The sequence below is a fragment of the Tricharina praecox genome, assembly GCF_024521635.1.
Source record: "Tricharina praecox strain CBS 144465 chromosome Unknown BZA05scaffold_29, whole genome shotgun sequence".
Lineage (NCBI taxonomy): Eukaryota > Fungi > Ascomycota > Pezizomycetes > Pezizales > Pyronemataceae > Tricharina > Tricharina praecox.
The window spans coordinates 505,117-523,828 of record NW_026250431.1 but is presented as its reverse complement, the minus strand read 5'-3'; the positions used below and the strand labels follow the sequence as shown (position 1 = coordinate 523,828).

The 18,712-nt window shown below is 53.4% G+C and overlaps 5 protein-coding genes across 5 annotated transcripts; 3 read left to right on the top strand and 2 right to left on the bottom strand.

Annotated features, from left to right (window-relative positions):
• Positions 1 to 459: 459 nt before the first annotated feature.
• Positions 460 to 2,119, top strand: BZA05DRAFT_421742 (uncharacterized protein; the record flags this gene model as incomplete). Its single annotated transcript, XM_051485755.1, has 2 exons — positions 460 to 655; positions 1,215 to 2,119. The coding sequence occupies 2 exons, from the start codon at positions 460 to 462 to the stop codon at positions 2,117 to 2,119; spliced, it is 1,101 nt and encodes a 366-aa protein (XP_051336141.1).
• A 3,665-nt stretch (positions 2,120 to 5,784) lies between these two features.
• Positions 5,785 to 6,063, bottom strand: BZA05DRAFT_342847 (uncharacterized protein; the record flags this gene model as incomplete). Its single annotated transcript, XM_051481054.1, has 1 exon — positions 5,785 to 6,063. A coding segment is annotated over one exon (279 nt), but the record flags the coding sequence as incomplete, so codon positions are not given.
• Positions 6,064 to 10,897: 4,834 nt separating this feature from the next.
• On the top strand, positions 10,898 to 11,687 carry BZA05DRAFT_421740 (uncharacterized protein; the record flags this gene model as incomplete). Its single annotated transcript, XM_051485754.1, has 2 exons — positions 10,898 to 11,120; positions 11,188 to 11,687. The coding sequence occupies 2 exons, from the start codon at positions 10,898 to 10,900 to the stop codon at positions 11,685 to 11,687; spliced, it is 723 nt and encodes a 240-aa protein (XP_051336139.1).
• A 743-nt stretch (positions 11,688 to 12,430) lies between these two features.
• Positions 12,431 to 12,924, bottom strand: BZA05DRAFT_421739 (uncharacterized protein; the record flags this gene model as incomplete). The annotated part of the gene is made up of 3 exons (XM_051485753.1): positions 12,431 to 12,499; positions 12,545 to 12,727; positions 12,805 to 12,924. 3 exons carry the CDS (start codon positions 12,922 to 12,924, stop codon positions 12,431 to 12,433), a joined length of 372 nt encoding a protein of 123 aa, XP_051336138.1.
• Positions 12,925 to 12,949: 25 nt separating this feature from the next.
• BZA05DRAFT_459773 (uncharacterized protein) lies at positions 12,950 to 14,351 on the top strand (the record flags this gene model as incomplete). The annotated part of the gene is made up of 5 exons (XM_051487646.1): positions 12,950 to 13,104; positions 13,166 to 13,307; positions 13,353 to 13,390; positions 13,445 to 13,943; positions 14,007 to 14,351. Coding segments are annotated over 5 exons (1,179 nt in total), but the record flags the coding sequence as incomplete, so codon positions are not given.
• Between the last annotated feature and the right edge of the window lie 4,361 nt (positions 14,352 to 18,712).

Here is an 18,712-nt window from a genome sequence, read left to right as displayed (position 1 = left end):
CATTGCAGCCACCCACCTCCATTCGCATCGCACCGCTCCGCCGTGTCCAATTCCAATCGATTTCCCTGGCGCCTTCCTGACACCTCCCTTACGAGCGCCGTGAGTAGCCGTGAGTAGCCATCTCACCACCGTAGCCTCAACCACCGCCACCTTACCCGCTCGCACCGACAGCAAGCAAACCTCCCACTCCTCCCACTCCTTCCGCCGGACCCCACTCCTCCCGCGCGAGCGAAAGCGAGAGCACGAACTCCGCCTCCTCCTCCACAACTCCGCACGCCAGCTCGGCTCGGCCACACACAGAAGCGTGCTAGCATACCCCGCACGGACTCCAATCGATACCGTAGTCTTATCGCGGTATATAGCGCGCCGATAGCGGGTCAATGCACCGCCCGTATGTATGTATGTAGAGAGGGCGGAATGTACTAGTACATAGCGGGGTACATTCTCGATCAACTCGGTATGTACGCAATTGCTGGCGGCGGTCGGTCGCGCGCGGTGTACTATGGGATTGGGCGACTTAAGACGGTAGGAGATACGGCGGTGGAGAGGAGTGCGTTCGAGGACATCGGACTGAAGGAATTGGCGGATGGGGGAGCGGTGGGTTGTAGAGCATCGAGTCGTTCCGGTGGAGACGCGAGGGTGCAAAAGTACGAAGGTACGAAGGCGTTGTCCGAGCTGACAGTCGCACTCACCGCGGACAGGCGGTCGCGATTCCACTGGCAGCGCGCTGCGCTTGGAATTCTTGCGGAAGGAGCTCGGTGGAGGGGGCGGTCGTTCCGTGTTCGTTGCGGTGTTGGAGACAGGAGGGAGATGTTCAGAGGGGCAAGTGGGGCGACCGATTGATTTCGTGAGCGGCTGAAAGTGCGATGACGCAATACCCCTGTTGCGGAAGCGCCACACAAGGTTTGTTATCCAAGTACCTGAAGTATCCTTGAAGCCCCTGCAGTGGCCGCCACACAAGGGTTCTGTGATACGTTTGCACAAGTTGCTATCGATCACTCGAGCCGTCACAGCGATTGAACGCGTAGTATTTCTGGTGCAGTGGAATACGGAAACGACGGGATGTTTCGCGTTCCTCTCTATTGAGCCTCACTTCCATAGTGTTTATCCGGCGCAGTGCAGGGCGTCACGTGGACGCGAGGTTGCAACACAAGGACGTCTTAAAGGCCCACGTATCCCAAGGTCGTGTAGTTATCCTGTTCCTTCGCTTGCAGGTCCTGACATCACGCACGCGACTGCCCACCCCACAACTAACACGAAATCATCCACCGCCTCGCAGGCCGTCTGCGACAAGATACCGATGTTCCCTCTCCCCCCCTCTCCCGCCTCGCGAACCAGCTCCCGCAAGAAGCCCCGACGCTCTCTGATCGACCCGAGCAACTGGAACAACAACCACCTAGCGACAGTCGGAGCAATCGTGAGCTTCGGGTTGCTTTTGCCAGCCGGCACAGCCCCGCCAGAACTTCTCGAAGCGGTGCAAAACACCGCGGAACCGTTCACCGACGCCTTCAGTCCCGGCTTCTGCACGACGATCCACCTATTCCCGATCGCCGAAACCTCGTACGAGCTCAATGAGCTCTCCGCCACCCCGTACCACATCGAGCTGCGCCAGAAGTGTTGCACCGAGCTGATCGAGCAGGTGCTGTGCTACCTCTGCCCGCGCTACGAACGGCCGTATTACCACTTCTCGCTGCGATACCACGACCGAACCGTGCATTGGCGTGCGCGCGGATACATCAGCACACGGCTGTGGGTGGTCGAGCCGAAGCGGCGACGTGTAGACTTTGCGGAGGAGGCGGCGTTCGTGCTCTCGCTAGCGCAGGAGTTCATGGGGTCGCAGGAGACGGAGTGGGAAGTGTGGTTGGTGTCGGTGCGGGCGGGGAAGGCGGCCGTGATCAAGGCGACGGTGCTGGGACGGTTACTCGATGCCCTGCAGTTGGAAACGATGTGGAAAGTGGTCGGGCTCAAGGGCGGAATGCGCATGGAGGTCGGCAGGGAGTACCGTCTAACGGATCCGAAGCAGAAGGTCGAATTCGTGCAGATTCTGGCGGGCATGGCGCCGATCGCGAATGCGTTACGTGATACTGAGGAGAGATATATCAAGGCGGCGTCGTGGTAGCGTGTTATGGTCTTTGTATGAATCGCAATCATCTCACATCAATTTTATCCCTGTCTCGCATGAGTCGAGTAGGGACTTAACAATTCGCCGAGCTAGCCCTGCGAATTTTGGCTTCACATAGCGAGTAGCGATGCATGGACAAGTCGTCACAGGCCCAGTGAGCAGTGTTCCGGCGGGATCGAGCGGCTCGAATTGGCGCGCGGTCTCGGTCGCGATAGGTCGAGTGCGGTAGGAAATCGTACTGCTCGAATGGGCGCAACGTCGCAGTTCTGGCATGCTGAAGTAGGGCTAGAAGGGCGCGCCGTCGCGGCCCCAGTGGGAAGAACGATGTAGCTCGTTGTAGCTCGAATGGATGCGTCACCGCAGTCCCGGTGGGCGGATCGCGGTGGAACCCGTATAGCTCGAAAGGGTGCAACGTCGCAATTCTAGCCGGCGGAGTGGGGCTCGGTTGGGCGCGCCATCGCAGACCCAGTGAGCCGAGTGCGGTGGAAATTGTACTGTTCGAATGGGCGTGCCGTCAAGGTTGCAGTAGGCGGAGTGCTGTGGAAATGGTACTGCTCGAATGGTCGCGGTCTGGGGGTAGTTAGGTAGGTAGCTGGGGTAAATGGTGCGGCTTAAGTGACGCGGCTCACATGTTAAGGTTCACATGGTACGGCTGCAGGGTGCGCGCCGTCGCCGTCCGGGCAGGGGCGGTGGAAAGCGTACAGTTCGAGCGGACGCGTCATCGCTGTCCCGGTAGGTAGGGCGCTGTGGAAGCCGTAAAGCTTGGATGGGTGAGGACTAATAGTTCTAGCTGGCAGAGTGGGGTACTTGTAATAAACGCGGCGTCATGGTCTCAGTGGGAAGAACGATGTGATCGATGGGACGCCGTCGCGATCCCAGTGGGAAAGTGGGGTGGAGATCGTACAGTGAACGGACGCGTCGTCACTGTCCTGGTAGGTAACAGGTCCTAAACACTAAGTCGGATGCGGTACGACAGTGCTATATCTCGCATCCTCCCCGCGTTTTTGTCGTACGCGTAGCATCACCAGCACCGACCTCACCACCCGTACCACCACTACTGCCACCAGCCCTGCGTTTGCCACCATGCCACCGAAGCCCGTTGTCTGGATAAACTCCACCACCGAGCAGCAAGCTGCAGGCTAGAAGGCCTCGCGACAGTCCACAGCAAAACATGCAGCTATGTTAGCCAAAAAAGCCGAAAACCAGCGACTGAACCGATCAAAAAGGGCCGGTAAGTAAGTCGGTGTATACCTCTTACACGTACCACGGCTGATCAACACTGGCTGGAACCTCAATGAGACAATGAACTTTGGAACACGACAGTGGATTGGTGAAGGCAGAAGATACAGGCCGTGCGAATGCTTGGGTGAAGCGTGCATGGTTGTACTGGACTTTGATGTGATGGAGAGCAAGTTGGGAGGGACTGCAGCATAGGAATATGTATACGCTGTGTGTAGACAGGATACCTGGCGGTTAGTAAACATGCTGCCACTGGTGAGTCGTGCGAATGATGGGCGGAGGAATGATTTCAATTACGGCAAACGTCTGTAATGCCATAGTTTTTGGCACGTTTCAAACCCACCATACCTTAAACCCACCACCACCACCACCACCACCATGCAAACCCACCATCACGTAAACCTACTATGGCCAGCGATGGAGAAGCTGTCGACGAGAGGAGGGAGTGAGAGGCCCTTTCAGCGGGAGAAAGGGGTCTGGACTCGAGAGGCATTGGCGAGTACATGAGTATTTTACTGGCGGTGGTTTTTCAAGGGCTCTTTGCCAACTCCAGACCGACAGGCGTGCCGCGTGGGACGACGAAGTAAGCTCACACAGCGGTAAGAGCGGAGATGGAGGGTTGCCCGTTTATTTAGTAGACGATGATTAGGAGAGAAGAAGAAAGAGAAAAAGAAAGAGAAAAAGAAAGAGAAAAAGAAAGAGAAAAAGAAAGAGAAAAAGAAAAAGACGAAGAAAACCCCACTCGACCTAGCGTAAGTCCCCCTCCTAGCTCAGTCAGTTAATTGATCCCGCCATTTATACCCACCAATGTTGATGCCCACTACGAACCACAATCGTTTTCTCCCGCCGACAGGAGTCCTCCTTCAGTTCCTCCTCTCGCCGACAGCTCTTCCTTCGCTCGCCGCAATGGGTTTGCGTGGTGGTCGGTGGTGGTGAGTTGGAGTGGTGGTGGTGGGGTTGAAATGTCAAAAAAACTAAGGCATTATAGACGTTTGGCGTTTCAAAATTAGCATAGAAGGCAGACAAACCAAGCATTTTTTAGACTTCCGGCCAGGGCGAAGACTCCAGAGCCCGATTGTTCTTACCAACCTCCAAAAGCGCCCGACCAATAAGATAATCAGAACATTTTGCGGCAAAAAACCGTTCGAAATAAACACAACGTGAGAGTTATCGTGAGCCCGCCGGTAAATACCCGAACGCCGAGAGTGAAAGAAGCATCGTGTGCGGATAAACCCTAAAGCGCACGCACCCCCACCAAGTCCCAGCGAAGGACCTTCCGAAGGTGCATCCTATAGATAAGTCAGCCTTGCCTCTCGGACCTAATACGAGACTCCATGACATATCTACTTCTAATGGGGCTCTTCCGCCAGGTCAAACAACCTTTTGTGGGCCATCCGCCGGTCCTGGGGCTGCTGCTGCTGAGTTGCTTGGACGTGGATCGCGGAACCGGTATGCGCGGCGGAAATCTGGCCGGCTCCAGGAGCGACTCCGTAGCCGGTCTGCGAGGGGTGGGAGTAGTAGTAAGCACCATTACTCATCCGAGGCGCATTGTCGGGGAAACCGTTTTCCACGCCGTATGCGAGTTGAGGCATGTTGTATTGCACTCCTGCATCCGGCATGCCGCGCATCGGTGCCGCTGGCGGACACTGTATATTCTCTGCCGGGAGCTGCGCGCACTGTGCCGAGTAGGGCAGGCAGTTGAAGAGTGCGTCGGGGACAAAATATACATTGCCCGTCGAGGGCTGCATGTACTGCTGCCCGTCCGGCAGACCTTGATAAAGAGGGTATTCGGCAGGCATACCATCGTACGCCGGGGGCCACGCGTAGTCCTCTTCGACCAGCATCATGTTTTCGAACGTTGGGCCGGGGGCAAACTGTTTGCCGTACGTTGTGGTCGGCATGAATTTCACCTCGCCCTGCTGAAATTGCATGGCCTCGTCCAGCATGCAATGCATGTTATCGTACGGCAGGCGCTGCACGTTATTGTCCGGCACGCTTTGGTTGCACACGCTTGGGGCAAGCAATCCACGGCTCTCCGGGGGCCGCACTTTGCGCCGCTTCCCGTCTGACAAGCGTTGTGAGCCATGCTCAGTGAGTAGTTTTCCCTCCGCCGGTGGGTCCTCCTTGTATTGCTGGTACTCGGGATGACTTTCGCTGGGTGCCTCTAGGGCAAACATTCCGTCGATCACCGGAGGCTCCTCGTTGCATTGCTGGTACTCGGGATGAATTTCGCCGAGTGCCTCTAGGGCAAGCACTCCGTCGATCACCGGGGGCTCCTCCACGCACTGCTCAAAATCCAGGTTAGTTTCGATGGATGCGTCAAGGGAAGGCCTTACGTCTTTATCGATGGTTGGGGCGAGCAGTCCGCCCTCTGCCAACGCCCTCGGCGTGCGCTGCTGGAGGTCTTGATCGTGCCACTTCTCCTGGTGCTTCTTAAGCTCGTGGGGCCGCTTGTACGTCTTTTCGCACATGTTGCACTTGTGCGCCTTGTAATTCACGTGCACGAGAAGGTGCGAGACCAATTTGCCGCGCCTCTTGGTCGTCGTCGGACAGGAGCCCCACCCGCAGGTAAACGAACCGGCCACGGCGACCTCGTTGGCCACATGCGAGTCGCGGACATGGTCGTGGAGCTCCTTCGAGGTGGGAAAGTTTTCGCCGCAGCCTGTCCACTTGCACACTTGCAATCGCGGCCCCGGATCCATTAGTACGACCACCACGTACTGGGGCTGCGTCGGGGGACTCTCTCTGGAAGTAAAGTTTTCGCGACAGGCGGTAGATGATCCGGGCCGCAGAAAGGATCGAGTCGGAATGGTGAGCTGCCAGGTATGAGATGCGTTTCGCCGACGGGACCCGGTGGTTTGGGTGACGGTGGGCTTTGTGTCGAGCGTGGGCAGTTAAGTATGTGGTACTTCATTGTGACGATCCTCTGTGCGGCGGGAAATTCTTGTTCACGGCTCGGGACCAGCATACAAATGCCTGGCCCTCCCCAAGCTCTGTTTCAACGTTTGGTGGACAAACTGTACGACTGGCTCGGCAAGTCGGAAGGGTATGGAGTTAGCATAGCGGGTGCATTAATACGGTATTCTAAAGTTTAAACCATGCATCAGCTGTTTTTTGAAACGCGTGAAAACCCATAGCTCCTCTAAACGGGAGTGCAAAGTCGGTCACGTGTATCGGGCCTGGCTACCCAGGTTGACGAGATTTCGGAACAAGATAAATAAATGCTGGTGAAAAGGTTCTGGATATATGTAGCAGTCCATTCAACCCCGAGGCACGTGTTGGACGGACCGTGAATGATGTGCGAACCATCGATACGCGCGGCGGGGTGGTATGGATGCTGCATCCCGGGAGCAAAACGGTGGGGCTCCTGCTGACTGCAATGTCATCGATGAGCCCAAGCCGCCTCTGACTCCGCGTCCCTCGGCGTCTCTCTGGGTGAACTGGGTGAACTGGACGGTAATGGCATGGCTATGGCTGCGAGATCTCGGTATGCGCCGGTTATGTGCTGAAATAGGTATGATGAGGCGCTTGAAATCGCCGATGCCAGATAACCGGAATTCCAGATACCTGTAAGCGGATTCCCCAGATAAGCGGTATATGTGCTGAAGGACTGTGTTGCAGTCAGATCCTGTTCGACAAGATGTTGAACTCGACGGACTTCTTCTATGCCGTGGGAGAAGAGACTGAATGGACCACTTATATGCCTTCCGCACTATGCACAAGGACGAGGCTCCTCGGGCACGAAGAACGTATCTCGATATCGGAGAAAAACACATGTGCAATGCAGGCCAAGATACGTTAACAGATCTTCAACCTCCACTTGCGTTACTTAGCGGATAGCGAGGATCATGGCGGCTGCATTTAATGACATCTGCGTGGGAAACCATTTCATACCGTGATATTTAGGGTTCGACCTTCGACATATTTTCTTCATAGATACCATCCCCAGGAAACTTTATCCGCAAGGTTCCCACCTGAAGGGCCAAAGGAACTTGGCAGGGGAAGTACCGATTAGATGGGCCAGTCACCGCACGTCTATCGACCTAGCACCAACTTTATTGACTCCCATAATTCGCGACCCCCCGACAACACCGTGTCTTTCGGTCGGAGATATGAACTTGCATCTCATATTCATCCTCGGATTGTCTTCAGGCTTCCTGTGGTTGAGAACCTTCTCACCTAGTTTGGAAGGATAAATCTATGTTGGTCACGGGATACGGAAAACTTTCTTCATCGGCGTGGTTTCGGCCAAATTCGCGTAACAATTAAGACCGTAGATTCATCGATGATTTCTCTCTGTCGAAGATGGTAATGCCATCACGAAAGAGTCCTAACCGTACCGCGCCCGACGACAACCGCAACGAGTGATAACTCACGTGACTCAATCGGGAGAGGCCAGGAAGGCCATGGGACGGTTATGATACGATCATTAAGAGAGAACATAGCCGTAGTATATAAGAAAAAAAAGGTACGTTATTCCGTCTCACATAACCCTTCACCATACATCCTTAACATTACACCTCTAGTCCACTTGCCCGAATAACCAAAAGGCAGCCTTCTGCACCCCCCATTACTACCCCCCACTACCCCACGAAAGCCGTTGGAAACCCGAAATGAAACGTTGGCGGTGAAGATCGATCGGTTGTCGAGAAGGAAAGACAAAGGAGGAAGCTGATCCGGCCGTACCGAGGATCCAGAGAGCATCTAGCAGATAACACACATCTGGTCTAGTCACCGTCGTCAATTACATCCATACCGTTATCCGTGACCGCGAAAGGAAGGAAGGAAGGGGGGAAGGAGGGAGGGAGGAAGGAGGGAGTGTAACTAACAGCCATCGCCGTAGTTCACCGGGGTAGTGTCCTCCTCGGTCGCAGCGGCGAAGATGATATTGGCGTTTGGCTGCATAGTGGCTGCGGTTGGATGGATAGCGACGAAGATGTTGTTTGTGTGTTGATTGGTGATCTGGAGAGAGGATTGCTGGCTGGATGAGGATCTGGAAAAAAATTGCGAAGATGAACTCGTGCTTTATACAAATCTCTCATTCATCGGGAATATTCTTCATACCCAGCCTTCCTGATGGATGAAGCCATTTTTACGGTCTGGCGAGTTTCCTTCGTGGTGGTGGCTCCCTTACGATTGTTCCTGACTGAAAGCACCGGCTAAGCGGCGGGAATCTCCGCGTTTAAATCGTGGCGGAAAGAAAAGAATAATATCAAGACCTTCCATAAACGATGTACGCGACGCAAGGAGACAATATGGCGAGCGGTTCAGCCACCAGCAATTCCTCAGCTATCATTCTCGTGCAGTTTCTCGTGGAGAATGGGCTTATTGGATTACTATCGTCTTCTCCAGGTTGCGATCGTCCTGTCGAGAGAGTTAGATCTGCGAAACGAACGCCTCGAGACCTGAGATGGTTACGGGTGCTCTGGTCCAAACAGATCTACTCGTTCGCCTGATATTTCTAATCATTGACAAGTCTATTGGTCTTGCTTAAAGATTGGAGCATTGGTTCGATTGGGCTGGTAGTACAAACATGCAGCTTCGCCACTGTGCCGGAGATGGAGTCACCCACCCTCCCATTACATCGCGCCCACTCGATACATCTGAGAACCGCTACTGGACATGTCACTAACATGCTCGCTCCATCTACACCAGTAGTGCCTCTAAGGGTGAGGAGGTGAGGGGGTGCAGTCATTGATGAGCTGCTCTGGACTAGAGTCAGAGTCGGTACTGGCACCACCGGCAGCGTATCGGTGGGCGGTTCTTGCGCCGGGGGTGTGCTGCCTCGTGAGGAAGTGACCCGTTTTGTAGGCGTCTTCCTGGGAGCGGCTGCGTAGGCGCTCCACGCTTCGAAGTTCGGTCCTCGGCGTAGGCCACGGGGTGTCGAATATTGAGAGGTTGAGTGTTGTGGATGAGTACTTAGAAACCCAGAATGTCACTCGGTACCTACTCGGGAGCAGAAAAAAAAGGATAATAGTATGTACAGCTCACACTGGGATTCAAACCAGCGGTGCCTTATCAAAACCTCAGTGGTGCCCTACTTCGCCCAGCCCATGCAAAAGCAGCATAGTAAACAAAAAACAAGGATCGCACACCTGAATCCTCACCCTGATCCCCCACCTCAGGGGATTGCCCACCCAGGGCCAGAGCAGGAAGGTGGCCAGAATTCACAGATATAATTTAGTGATTTAGCGGTGGTAGTGGTGGGAGTGACCGGTGCGGGAAATTCGATTGAGTCCATTCCTGTCTTATCTTGGTTTATGGCTCACTCCTGGATGAATCAGGGTGTATGACTCGCTCCTCAGAAGCAGGTAAGAGAACGAATGCGCCGCTGTGATTTCGTGATTTGACCGTGATTGATGTGGGAAAGGCCGAAAGTGGAGGCTCCACTGTAGCTTGATCAGGCGGCGTGACTCACATATCTTGTACGATCACTCGTTCATCATTTTCTCATCCCTCGCTACATCAATATAGGTTGCGGATTCCCCCCGCCGGTAACAGTGGGCAGGAAATGAGTTCGACGGCTTGCCATAGTCCAGATATGCTGCATGGGAAATAAAACAGGAAGATCTCTCTCTCTACAGGTTGTGGATTTAATATTGCCATAATCTAGATAGGTCACATGTAATCAATGAAAGAACAAAAAAAAAGAACAGGTTACGGATCTTACGAATGATTTGCTGCATGCGAAATAAACTGAACATCTCTCTCTCTCTCTCTCTCCCAGGTGACGGCACTCAGCTCCATTAAGACTGTCGTCTGGCTCTATCCTGGCGCATTCGAGCGCGGTCGCAGCGGAGACAATCATCTACGATCAGTCGCCTTTCAAATCATTTCCCACCCCGTTTGTTTCCTATTTACAGTACGCTTCTTGGTCATGACTATCGTCTGGCTCATTCTTGGCGCATTCGAATGCGGTCATGCCACATCAGTCACAGAGTGTTGGTAAATCACTCCACTTCACTGCGCATCACTCGCTGATCAATCACTGCTGCTGCCGGCCCGAAGTCCGAGGAGGAGTTTCCTCCGACCCCCGTCCGCGCTGGCGAGGAAACCGAAGACAGTCGTACCACAGTCTTGGTTCGCGAGGAGATCTTTGGTCTTCAATCTTTCCGTGCCCCGGCGCGTGGCTTTACGGACACTCGTCCACACATCTTGCTATTCTTTCTTCCAGCAGCTCTTATACAAATGCTCCCCCATCTGCGTCTCGTATCCACACCATCAGGCGCTGCTCTATAAAGGCGAGGTTTACCGGAAAGCAGTCGATAGATCACGAGCGAGAATTCATGACGATCTACGTGATGGCTCTTCCGGACAGAATCAAGATTGATTTGCTGGTTCCGATATCTGTAGACATTCATCGACTTTGGACCATTCGGTGGATGCGAATTTGAATTGGTGTGTCATGTGAGAACGTGCGTTGCCGTCGTGAACTAGCTACTCTGTTTTCGTGAGGCTAGTGTTTGCGGAATTCGTGAATCACGGCTTTTACCCCTCATTCACCCTCGTTTTTCATCACCAACGGCAAGTGCGACGATGTCTGTGGGTTCGTGCCAACTCCATCCCCTTTCATTCTTCCTTCTCTCCTTCTTCCTTCCTCACCATGACACATCATCTGCACCTTCTTCGCAACAACAACTCCTAATTCATCCATCTCCACTCCCCAAAACACCACACAAACAATTCGTCAAGACAAAGAACATGTCTCACAGATTCAAGAGCACCGCCTTCCGCAGGCTCCGCAAGATGACGCCTAATAGTTAGTTCTAATATTTGCCAGACCCTTCGACCGCCCAACTAACTTCGTCCCCTGCCCTCTACTCCAGGCCCCACCGTCATCCAGAAGCTCCGCAAGGACGCCGCCGCGTACGCTATCGCCAAGACCACTGACGACAAGGCCGCTGAGTTCCTCGCTCAGCGCAAAGCCACAAGCGACGAGACTACCAACAAGAAGCAGGCGTTCCTCATGAATGAGAAGATCAGATGCGCCAAGGAAGCCGAGAGTATAAGGCGCGAGCTGATGTTGAGGGAGAAGAAGAGAGTGGCTATGAAGAAGGCCTGCGAGGAACGCGTCAACCTCTATCATGCAGGAAACATCGGTGCTCCTGCGCCTGGAGCTTCGACTTCGGCTTCTGCTCGTGGAGCTTCAACTTCGGCTTCTGCTTCTAAAGCTTCGGCTTCGGCTTCTGCTCGTGGAGCTTCTGGAGCTTCGAAAGTTACTCCGGCTTCTCGCAAGGCTATGCTGCTCGGCAGAGAGGATAAGTTGCTTCTTTCCCAGATGAAGCCGAAGCATAGGGGCTTTGTTATGAGGCGTGATCGTAATTAAGGTATCGGCTGGTTACAATTACCAGTACATAAATGTATGGGGTGAAATACTGGGGGCACAATAAAGCAAGGCTGTTAAACATCTCAACATCTCACTCGTGACCATAAAAATTATTAGTCTGTGACACCAAAACTTTTTTACTATCAATACCGCCATGACCTAGCTCCATAGCACGGCATCCGATGGTGACCCAACGGAGAGGATCTCGATCGCTGTGCAGGTTACACTGATCGTCGACGCTGTGGATGGGAGCACTGGATCCCAGGATCCCCACGCTGGCCGCAAGGTTCGCCATCACCCCTTATATTCGCGATCACCGCCTGTCTAAAATGCCAGCACCGAGCGTAGTTGTCCCTCCTCTAGTATTATTCCAGGGAGAGCCTAAAGATGTGCGCAGCCTCGACCCCCACCTAGGAGAATCGAGAGCGGACGATCCTGCTCCCCGGACCCCGTGAGAATTGATGATGCTTCGACAGTCCCGCTGACGAATAGCATCACGAAACGCTTCGACCGAGGGGTTGGTAGATGGCGAACATCGACGGTCGAACCTGTCGTCGTCATCGACAGCGATGAAATCTACATACTCAGCAGCCGCTCATGTAGACGGGTAGGGAACCAACCGGTAGTGACTACCGGTATGCGTTGTCAAATAGGAGAGGATATTTTGGCTGATAATTTTTTCTTATTCTACAGTCTCTCCGGACCAGAGGTCCTCTATATACAGGTTCTCTCGCTCCCATACATCATCGTAACTCCAGTAGACCCTTGATTCTTGATATGCCAAATACTCGGCCGGCCGAAGACGAGGCTCGCTGATATACCGTCAGACAGCATTGCTACCTTCTTCATATACCTACACTGTGGATTTCCAACTCTGATATGTAGTAGTTGCCGGGCTGAATCGGATCGTCGTCTTTCTGAACGTATGTGCCACCTTGCTCTCGCGCGGAGAAGCCACCACCGAAGGTCAAGATATTGATCTCGACCATAGGGTAGATGTGAACGTTGACTACTCCATTCGTGAGGATAAAGCTGTTATCCTCACGACAGTGGCCTCATTGATTATCTCAACTGGTACCGGCGAAAATGTATGCTACTTCCTATTTCGGCGACGTACGTGCACGTGAACGTCCTCCTCAGGCTTGGAGTTGCGATTGAGCCTTGCCACAGTGAAGGCGATACAAAGGCTCCTACCAGCCTTAGATGCTTCAATTCCACACCGTTTTCCAGTATACATTCGTGGGCATTCCCACCTTGAGTCCCTCTCTTCTACATACAACCACCTGCAATATACAACTCGCTCAGAAACAAATCTCTCAGCCATTTGTAACCTACATCCTTCCAACCACCAATCCACTACCGTCACCAACTCCCCACTCACCATGCCACCAAACACCCAACCTCCCCGCCTCACATGGTAAGTCTCTCTACTACCCATATCATCGTTGTAAATAGTTACTGATAAAGATAAACCACAGGCGTCAATACAAAGAGTACCAGCGGCTCCTGCGGGAGGTCCAGGCTCCCCCAGGGTGCTCCCACTGCGACTCGCCCCGTAAGGAGTCCGCCGACCTTCAAGCTCGTTGCGTACAGCTGGTGGGACAGCTCGCCACCGCACAGGTAGCTGTCGAAAACGGCAGCACAGACGCGGCGAGTCCCCAGTAGTCGCCGAGCACTCGGAATCACGAGCGCCCGGGACGCATGTAAGTGTCTTCCGCAACACCTGATCATGGGACGTCCACTGACAAGTGATCCAGTCGACGCGAAGCCGCGAGGGCAGCTGCGCGTGCTGCCGCCGCCGAGAACATCGCCACCGCCGAAGAAGCCGAAGCTTCCGCAACTTCCTTGGTGGAACCTGCTGATGCCGGCCCGACGACATCCGAGGGTGACGTGTCGGAGCTAATCTCGGTTGGCGTGCACGTCACACTGATTGGTGACGCTCTGGATGCGGGCACTGGATCCCAAGATCCCCACGATGATAGCCGCGAGGCCGTCGTCGGCGGTGGAATGGGAGCTGAGATGTCGTCGGCTGCGCCGGTGCAGCAGGAGACGGAGGTTGTGGTGGACCTGGCCAGCGAGCCAGCTCCATACCAGGAAGCAGCTGGGACAATCACGAGGTTGACCGCGAGAAGCTGTCTGCACCTGCGTTGGAAGCTGCTCGTATGGCCAGCGCTCCTGGTGGCGGCGGTGCTCCTGTTCGGGATTGTCCCGTCTCTTCCAGCGACGACCACTGCCCGTCAAGCTCTGTGCCCGTTGGTGTGCCCACGTCCATCGCCGAGCCCTACGATGGCGTTTGGAGAGTGGGGACAGGACGCATAGAGGTGGTCGTCGGCTAAGCTCGACGCAGCGACACACAGTTTCCCAGCAGTGTCATGGCCCGTCAGCAACAAGAGCGAGTTTCTCCGGCCAGGGACGGTGGTCCGGCCGCTCAGGCTACCAGCAGAGCAGGCATCAGAAATGGTTCTTGTCAAAACCTCGCCACCCCCCGGCGGCGCTGATGCCTGGGCGAGCCAGCTGCCGCCACAGACCCGCTTCTGGGGTACTGCACTGCTGGTCGTTCTGGTAGCGGGGGTTGTTGGCGCGTGGAGAATCCGGCCGGGTGTGGGGGAGGGGGATGACGAAGGGGAGGACGAGAACGAGGACGCGTACGAGAACGAAAACTAGGGAGACGACGAGACCAAGAACGAGAATGAGAACAAGAGCAAGAGCTAGGACAATGACGAGGACGAGGAGGCGGTGGCGGTGGCGAAAGTGAGGACGGAGGCGATACTATGGTGCTCTCCTCGAAATTTTAGAATGGAACGATTTTTTTGGCTGCGGCTTTCGTTAAATTGTGTCTTCTTTTGTTTTGTAGAGCTCTAGTGATTTGTAAATGTGTTCCGTCAAATTTGATAATTGAGTATCTTCAGGCTTCGACTGCAGGCTCTGGGCATACACAGAGTCCAGCACAGTACTAGATGATATTATTTAAGTACCTACACGTTTAGGACTCTATGGCTGCAAATCTGTCTCATCCAGCTTGATGACAAGTCAGTCGGTGTGCGCATATACTATAGCGAGTCAGTAAATTCTATGACTCAAGCGCAAATTTCACTCATCTAGTCTGCGCTCTTCACAACGCGCGAATAGAGACCAATTGTCCATTGGACAGTTATGAAATGCAAGCAAATCCCCAGTAAGCTCCACCGCGGGCATTCCATACCTTTGCTCTTTTCTCTGCAGTCATAAGTGAAACTAAGTGTAAACCGGACTGCAGTCCGCAGTCAGTCCACGAAATCCATGGAATCCACGGACTACTTTTACCCAGTCCGTCCAAGGGATCGAACTGGCGCAAATCTTGAGACTCCGGACCTGACTGTGTCGAACACTGCTCGTCGATCCCCCACCTCCACTAGCGTAAAAGCGACACACAAACGGAAGCAGGAATTCACACTCGCAGACTTCCAGCTAATTTGCTCCACCTCTGGCGACATCCCCCACCATCCAACGAGATTTTTCTCCTCTAACAGCATCGCCTTAAATCTCATCTCCTCTAAATACTCCGGACGTCTCCTCGATATTCCGTCAGTTGTGTGGTGGGTGCCAATTCCGTGTAATCAAAATTCCGCATGCGACGTAACCGTACAGCCCCTGCGCCGCAGCACCGCGGCGAGTTCGCCGGGTTCCCATCGAGCTCGTTGGTGAGCAGTAGGAGCTCGACGACTCCACCGTGAGTACGCGTACGGCCGATGTTTGGAGTCGTAGGAAGATGAAGTGGAACGTTGGCTGTGGTGACGGCGAGGTCGTCGAGCTAATACCTTCGCACACAACATCCATTTCTTCCGGCACACACGGGCGCGAGGGAAAAAAACGATGACTGGGTAATACGCACGGCATCCGGATATTCGGGCATGTTTCTTCCAAGTATTCTCGGCCTCTGCCTCCTTCCAAATGACCTCTGTCTTTGCGTCCTTTCGAATATCCCCCGGCCACTGCCTCCGGCTCGCAGCACTGGTCGGGCACGTACTTCATAGCCGCGTAGTCAAGTATCTTCGAAGTCCGGCAAGATTGTTTTCGGATGTTGGTACGCGTCGTTTTGGGGTACTGGCACGAGTGATGAGACGCCGGGGAGTATGCGATTGCGTCACGTCATGTTATCTGGAAGAGGAGACATGATGCTTAGAGTAACGTGACATTGTCAGTAACGTGACCAAGCGAGTGACTTGACGAGTAGAGCCACGTGATGCCACGGAGAAGAACAGTGCTCGCGGAAAGGCTTCTGCCACGAAAATTTCTCTGAACCGGTGGAAGTTTCTGTTTATAGGTGGAGCTTTTCCAGCCTGGCAGAGTAAGAGAGCCAGCTAGTCAACTGCCATAGCCGTGTAAATGATGTCTTCCTCTGCGCCTAGTCACCAATGTCAAAAGTGCTCGTTCACCAACGGGTATATCTCGCAATTCCACACGGCTCGAGCACCAAAGGGTATGTACCGTCACCGACGCGGGGCTATTAGGTCGATATTGCTGCTAAAAGATTAGCTTCTACCGGTTTGCCTGGGGATCCGGTACTCTTCATGCGAGAGAATCAATTGAATATTGGGGATTTGGATCGTTTGGTTCCACCGTGGAGGACGGGGCAGGAAGTATGTAAAGCAATTGGTCTCTGGATGCGGTAGCATTCCCGGGAGACAATTTTGGTTGTCGGGGGCCTGGTTGTTTCGATTGCACCACAAAGGATGGCATTTGATGGACACAGTGGTTACGGCACACCAATTTTCCAATAATGTATGCACTATTACACGGCATGATAAACAGTACCACCGTGAAGCTCCCCCCGCCGTGAGCTGGAAACGAGCTTGATGCAACCGAAAAAGCAATCCCCACCGTGCGCCGCCTGTGGGAAAGTACTGTACTACTCTATGCCGATTCAAACATGGTCCAAACTACGACGGCAACCATCACTCCGACACCATCTCCCGCATATATAGACACACAAACACACATGCCCGATTATTGCATGAGGTATTTCGCTTACTGGTGGTCGCCGATCACCTTATCTGTGGAGAAGGTTTCACTGCCGGTGTACGATTGACAGCTTGGGGTTGCATTCAGTCTTAGTTTATTTTTCGTCTTTGGCGGATTGCACACGACCACCGTCGCTCATGGCACACCCATATATTTTTCTCTGTGCATAACGTCCGTCTTGGCCATGGCAAACACCTCAGTGGGTAGGTAGAATACGGAGTGGCAAAAGCATATGACGGTGCGACAGTCGTGCATATGCGGGCGTCCAACCAGTGCAACCACTGAGAATGTCTTCCCACACACCCACCAAAAAACAGTGTGTTCTTTGTTTCTCGGCCGGCAAGAAAGTTACTTACTCTCGAGTACATATGTAGCCATTTCGCTCCACGGATCCGCAGTCTCAAGCCTGCTGGGCACTATACCTGCTGACCGGGTGTGACAATTAAAAGCGCATATGTAGTTGAGGCCCACATGCTTTGCTTTCCAGGAAGCAGAGAGCAGAAGTGCACTTTATGTAAGTAGAGTACAAAACACCAACATTTTTCAGCGTGGTTTTGCACTGTGTGATTGATGCGGGTTGTCGAGGCGGCGAAAAGCGGGGTAAACGCGCTCTTCAACTGAAGAGACAGCTTCCTTCCTTCTCACCCGCAAGAATACGCCTCATAACAGACATGAAAATAATAAACGAAAGAGAAAGCGAACCAACCATCAGAGCCAGCCCACTGGCTCTTGCATGCAAACTATGGACACGGATATTCCCCTCACCGAGTATGGCCGAGAGAGAAACGGAAAACCAAACCACCACCGAGCGTGTTCATTGATGAAGCAAAAAAAGAAAAGAAAAACCCAACCGGCCACCGAGCAGGGCGGTGAAAGAAAAGGAAAAAAAGACCGCCGAGCACGGCTGCGAAAGAAAATCACCGAACATGGAGGTGAAGATCAACCGGCCGGCACGGTAGTCAGCGAAAAGGGAAACTAAAAAAGCCACATCCCACCGAACATGGCGGTCAAAGAACGACTGGGACGGCAGTAGAAGAAGAAGAAAGGAAAAAGCCATAGGCCACCGCGCATGGCGATGGAAGAACATTAACTGACCGGTATGGCAGTGAAAGTAAAGCAACGAAAACCCCAACCGACGAGTACGGCGGTGAAAGAACATCAACCGGCCGGCACGGTAGTGAATGTAAAGAAAACATAACACCAACAGACCACCGAGCATGGCAATGGGGGCAACTTAACGGACATCAAGCACAGCGGTGAAGGAAAACTGAACATCAACCCACTTGATTACTGCTGCTTAAATTATTCTCATCCTGATAATGCCGGATTTAATGTGCGCATGGTGGTGCAAAAAAAGAAAGAAAAAACAATCCCACCATCACCTAAGCATCCAACCAACCACCGAACGAATCCACATAAGCCTGCACACAGTCTATCACTCGATACGAAGACCAATTATCTAGATTTCATGCGAGCACGGGTAGATGATATTACCATGATCTAGATACATACGCCGCATGGAATCTATGAATGAACAAAAAAAGAACGAACATGAAAAAAACAAAACTCCCATACGAAAACCATCACATGATCAAAACGCCAGCAGTCTAGGTAGATTCAATGCGAGCATGATGAAAACCAACATGCAAGCCGCATGCACTGCGTGGACCGCCATAAACGCAGGCGCTCAGCTTGGTTTGTCAAACTTGTGGCTACCGCAGGCATCGGGAGCTTTTTACCAAGGCCGCACGGTGATTCTGTGGTGTTGCCGGGATTCCTCGAAAGGTGCTCGGTGGTGAGGTGGTTTTGCCGGTTATAGGGAGACCGGAGATCATGAAACTCACCGTAACAGAGCGGGGTAGTGGATCACTGAAAATAGCAGGCCGGAGGAAACCTGACTGGTGCACAAAACGGGTATGGGTATGAGGGCACGGACTGCTGGAGCTGTGATCAGCGGAATGATGCTGGTAGAGCGGCGGTCCTCACTTTGCCCACGCCCACTTTCATTTTGAGTGGCTTGAACT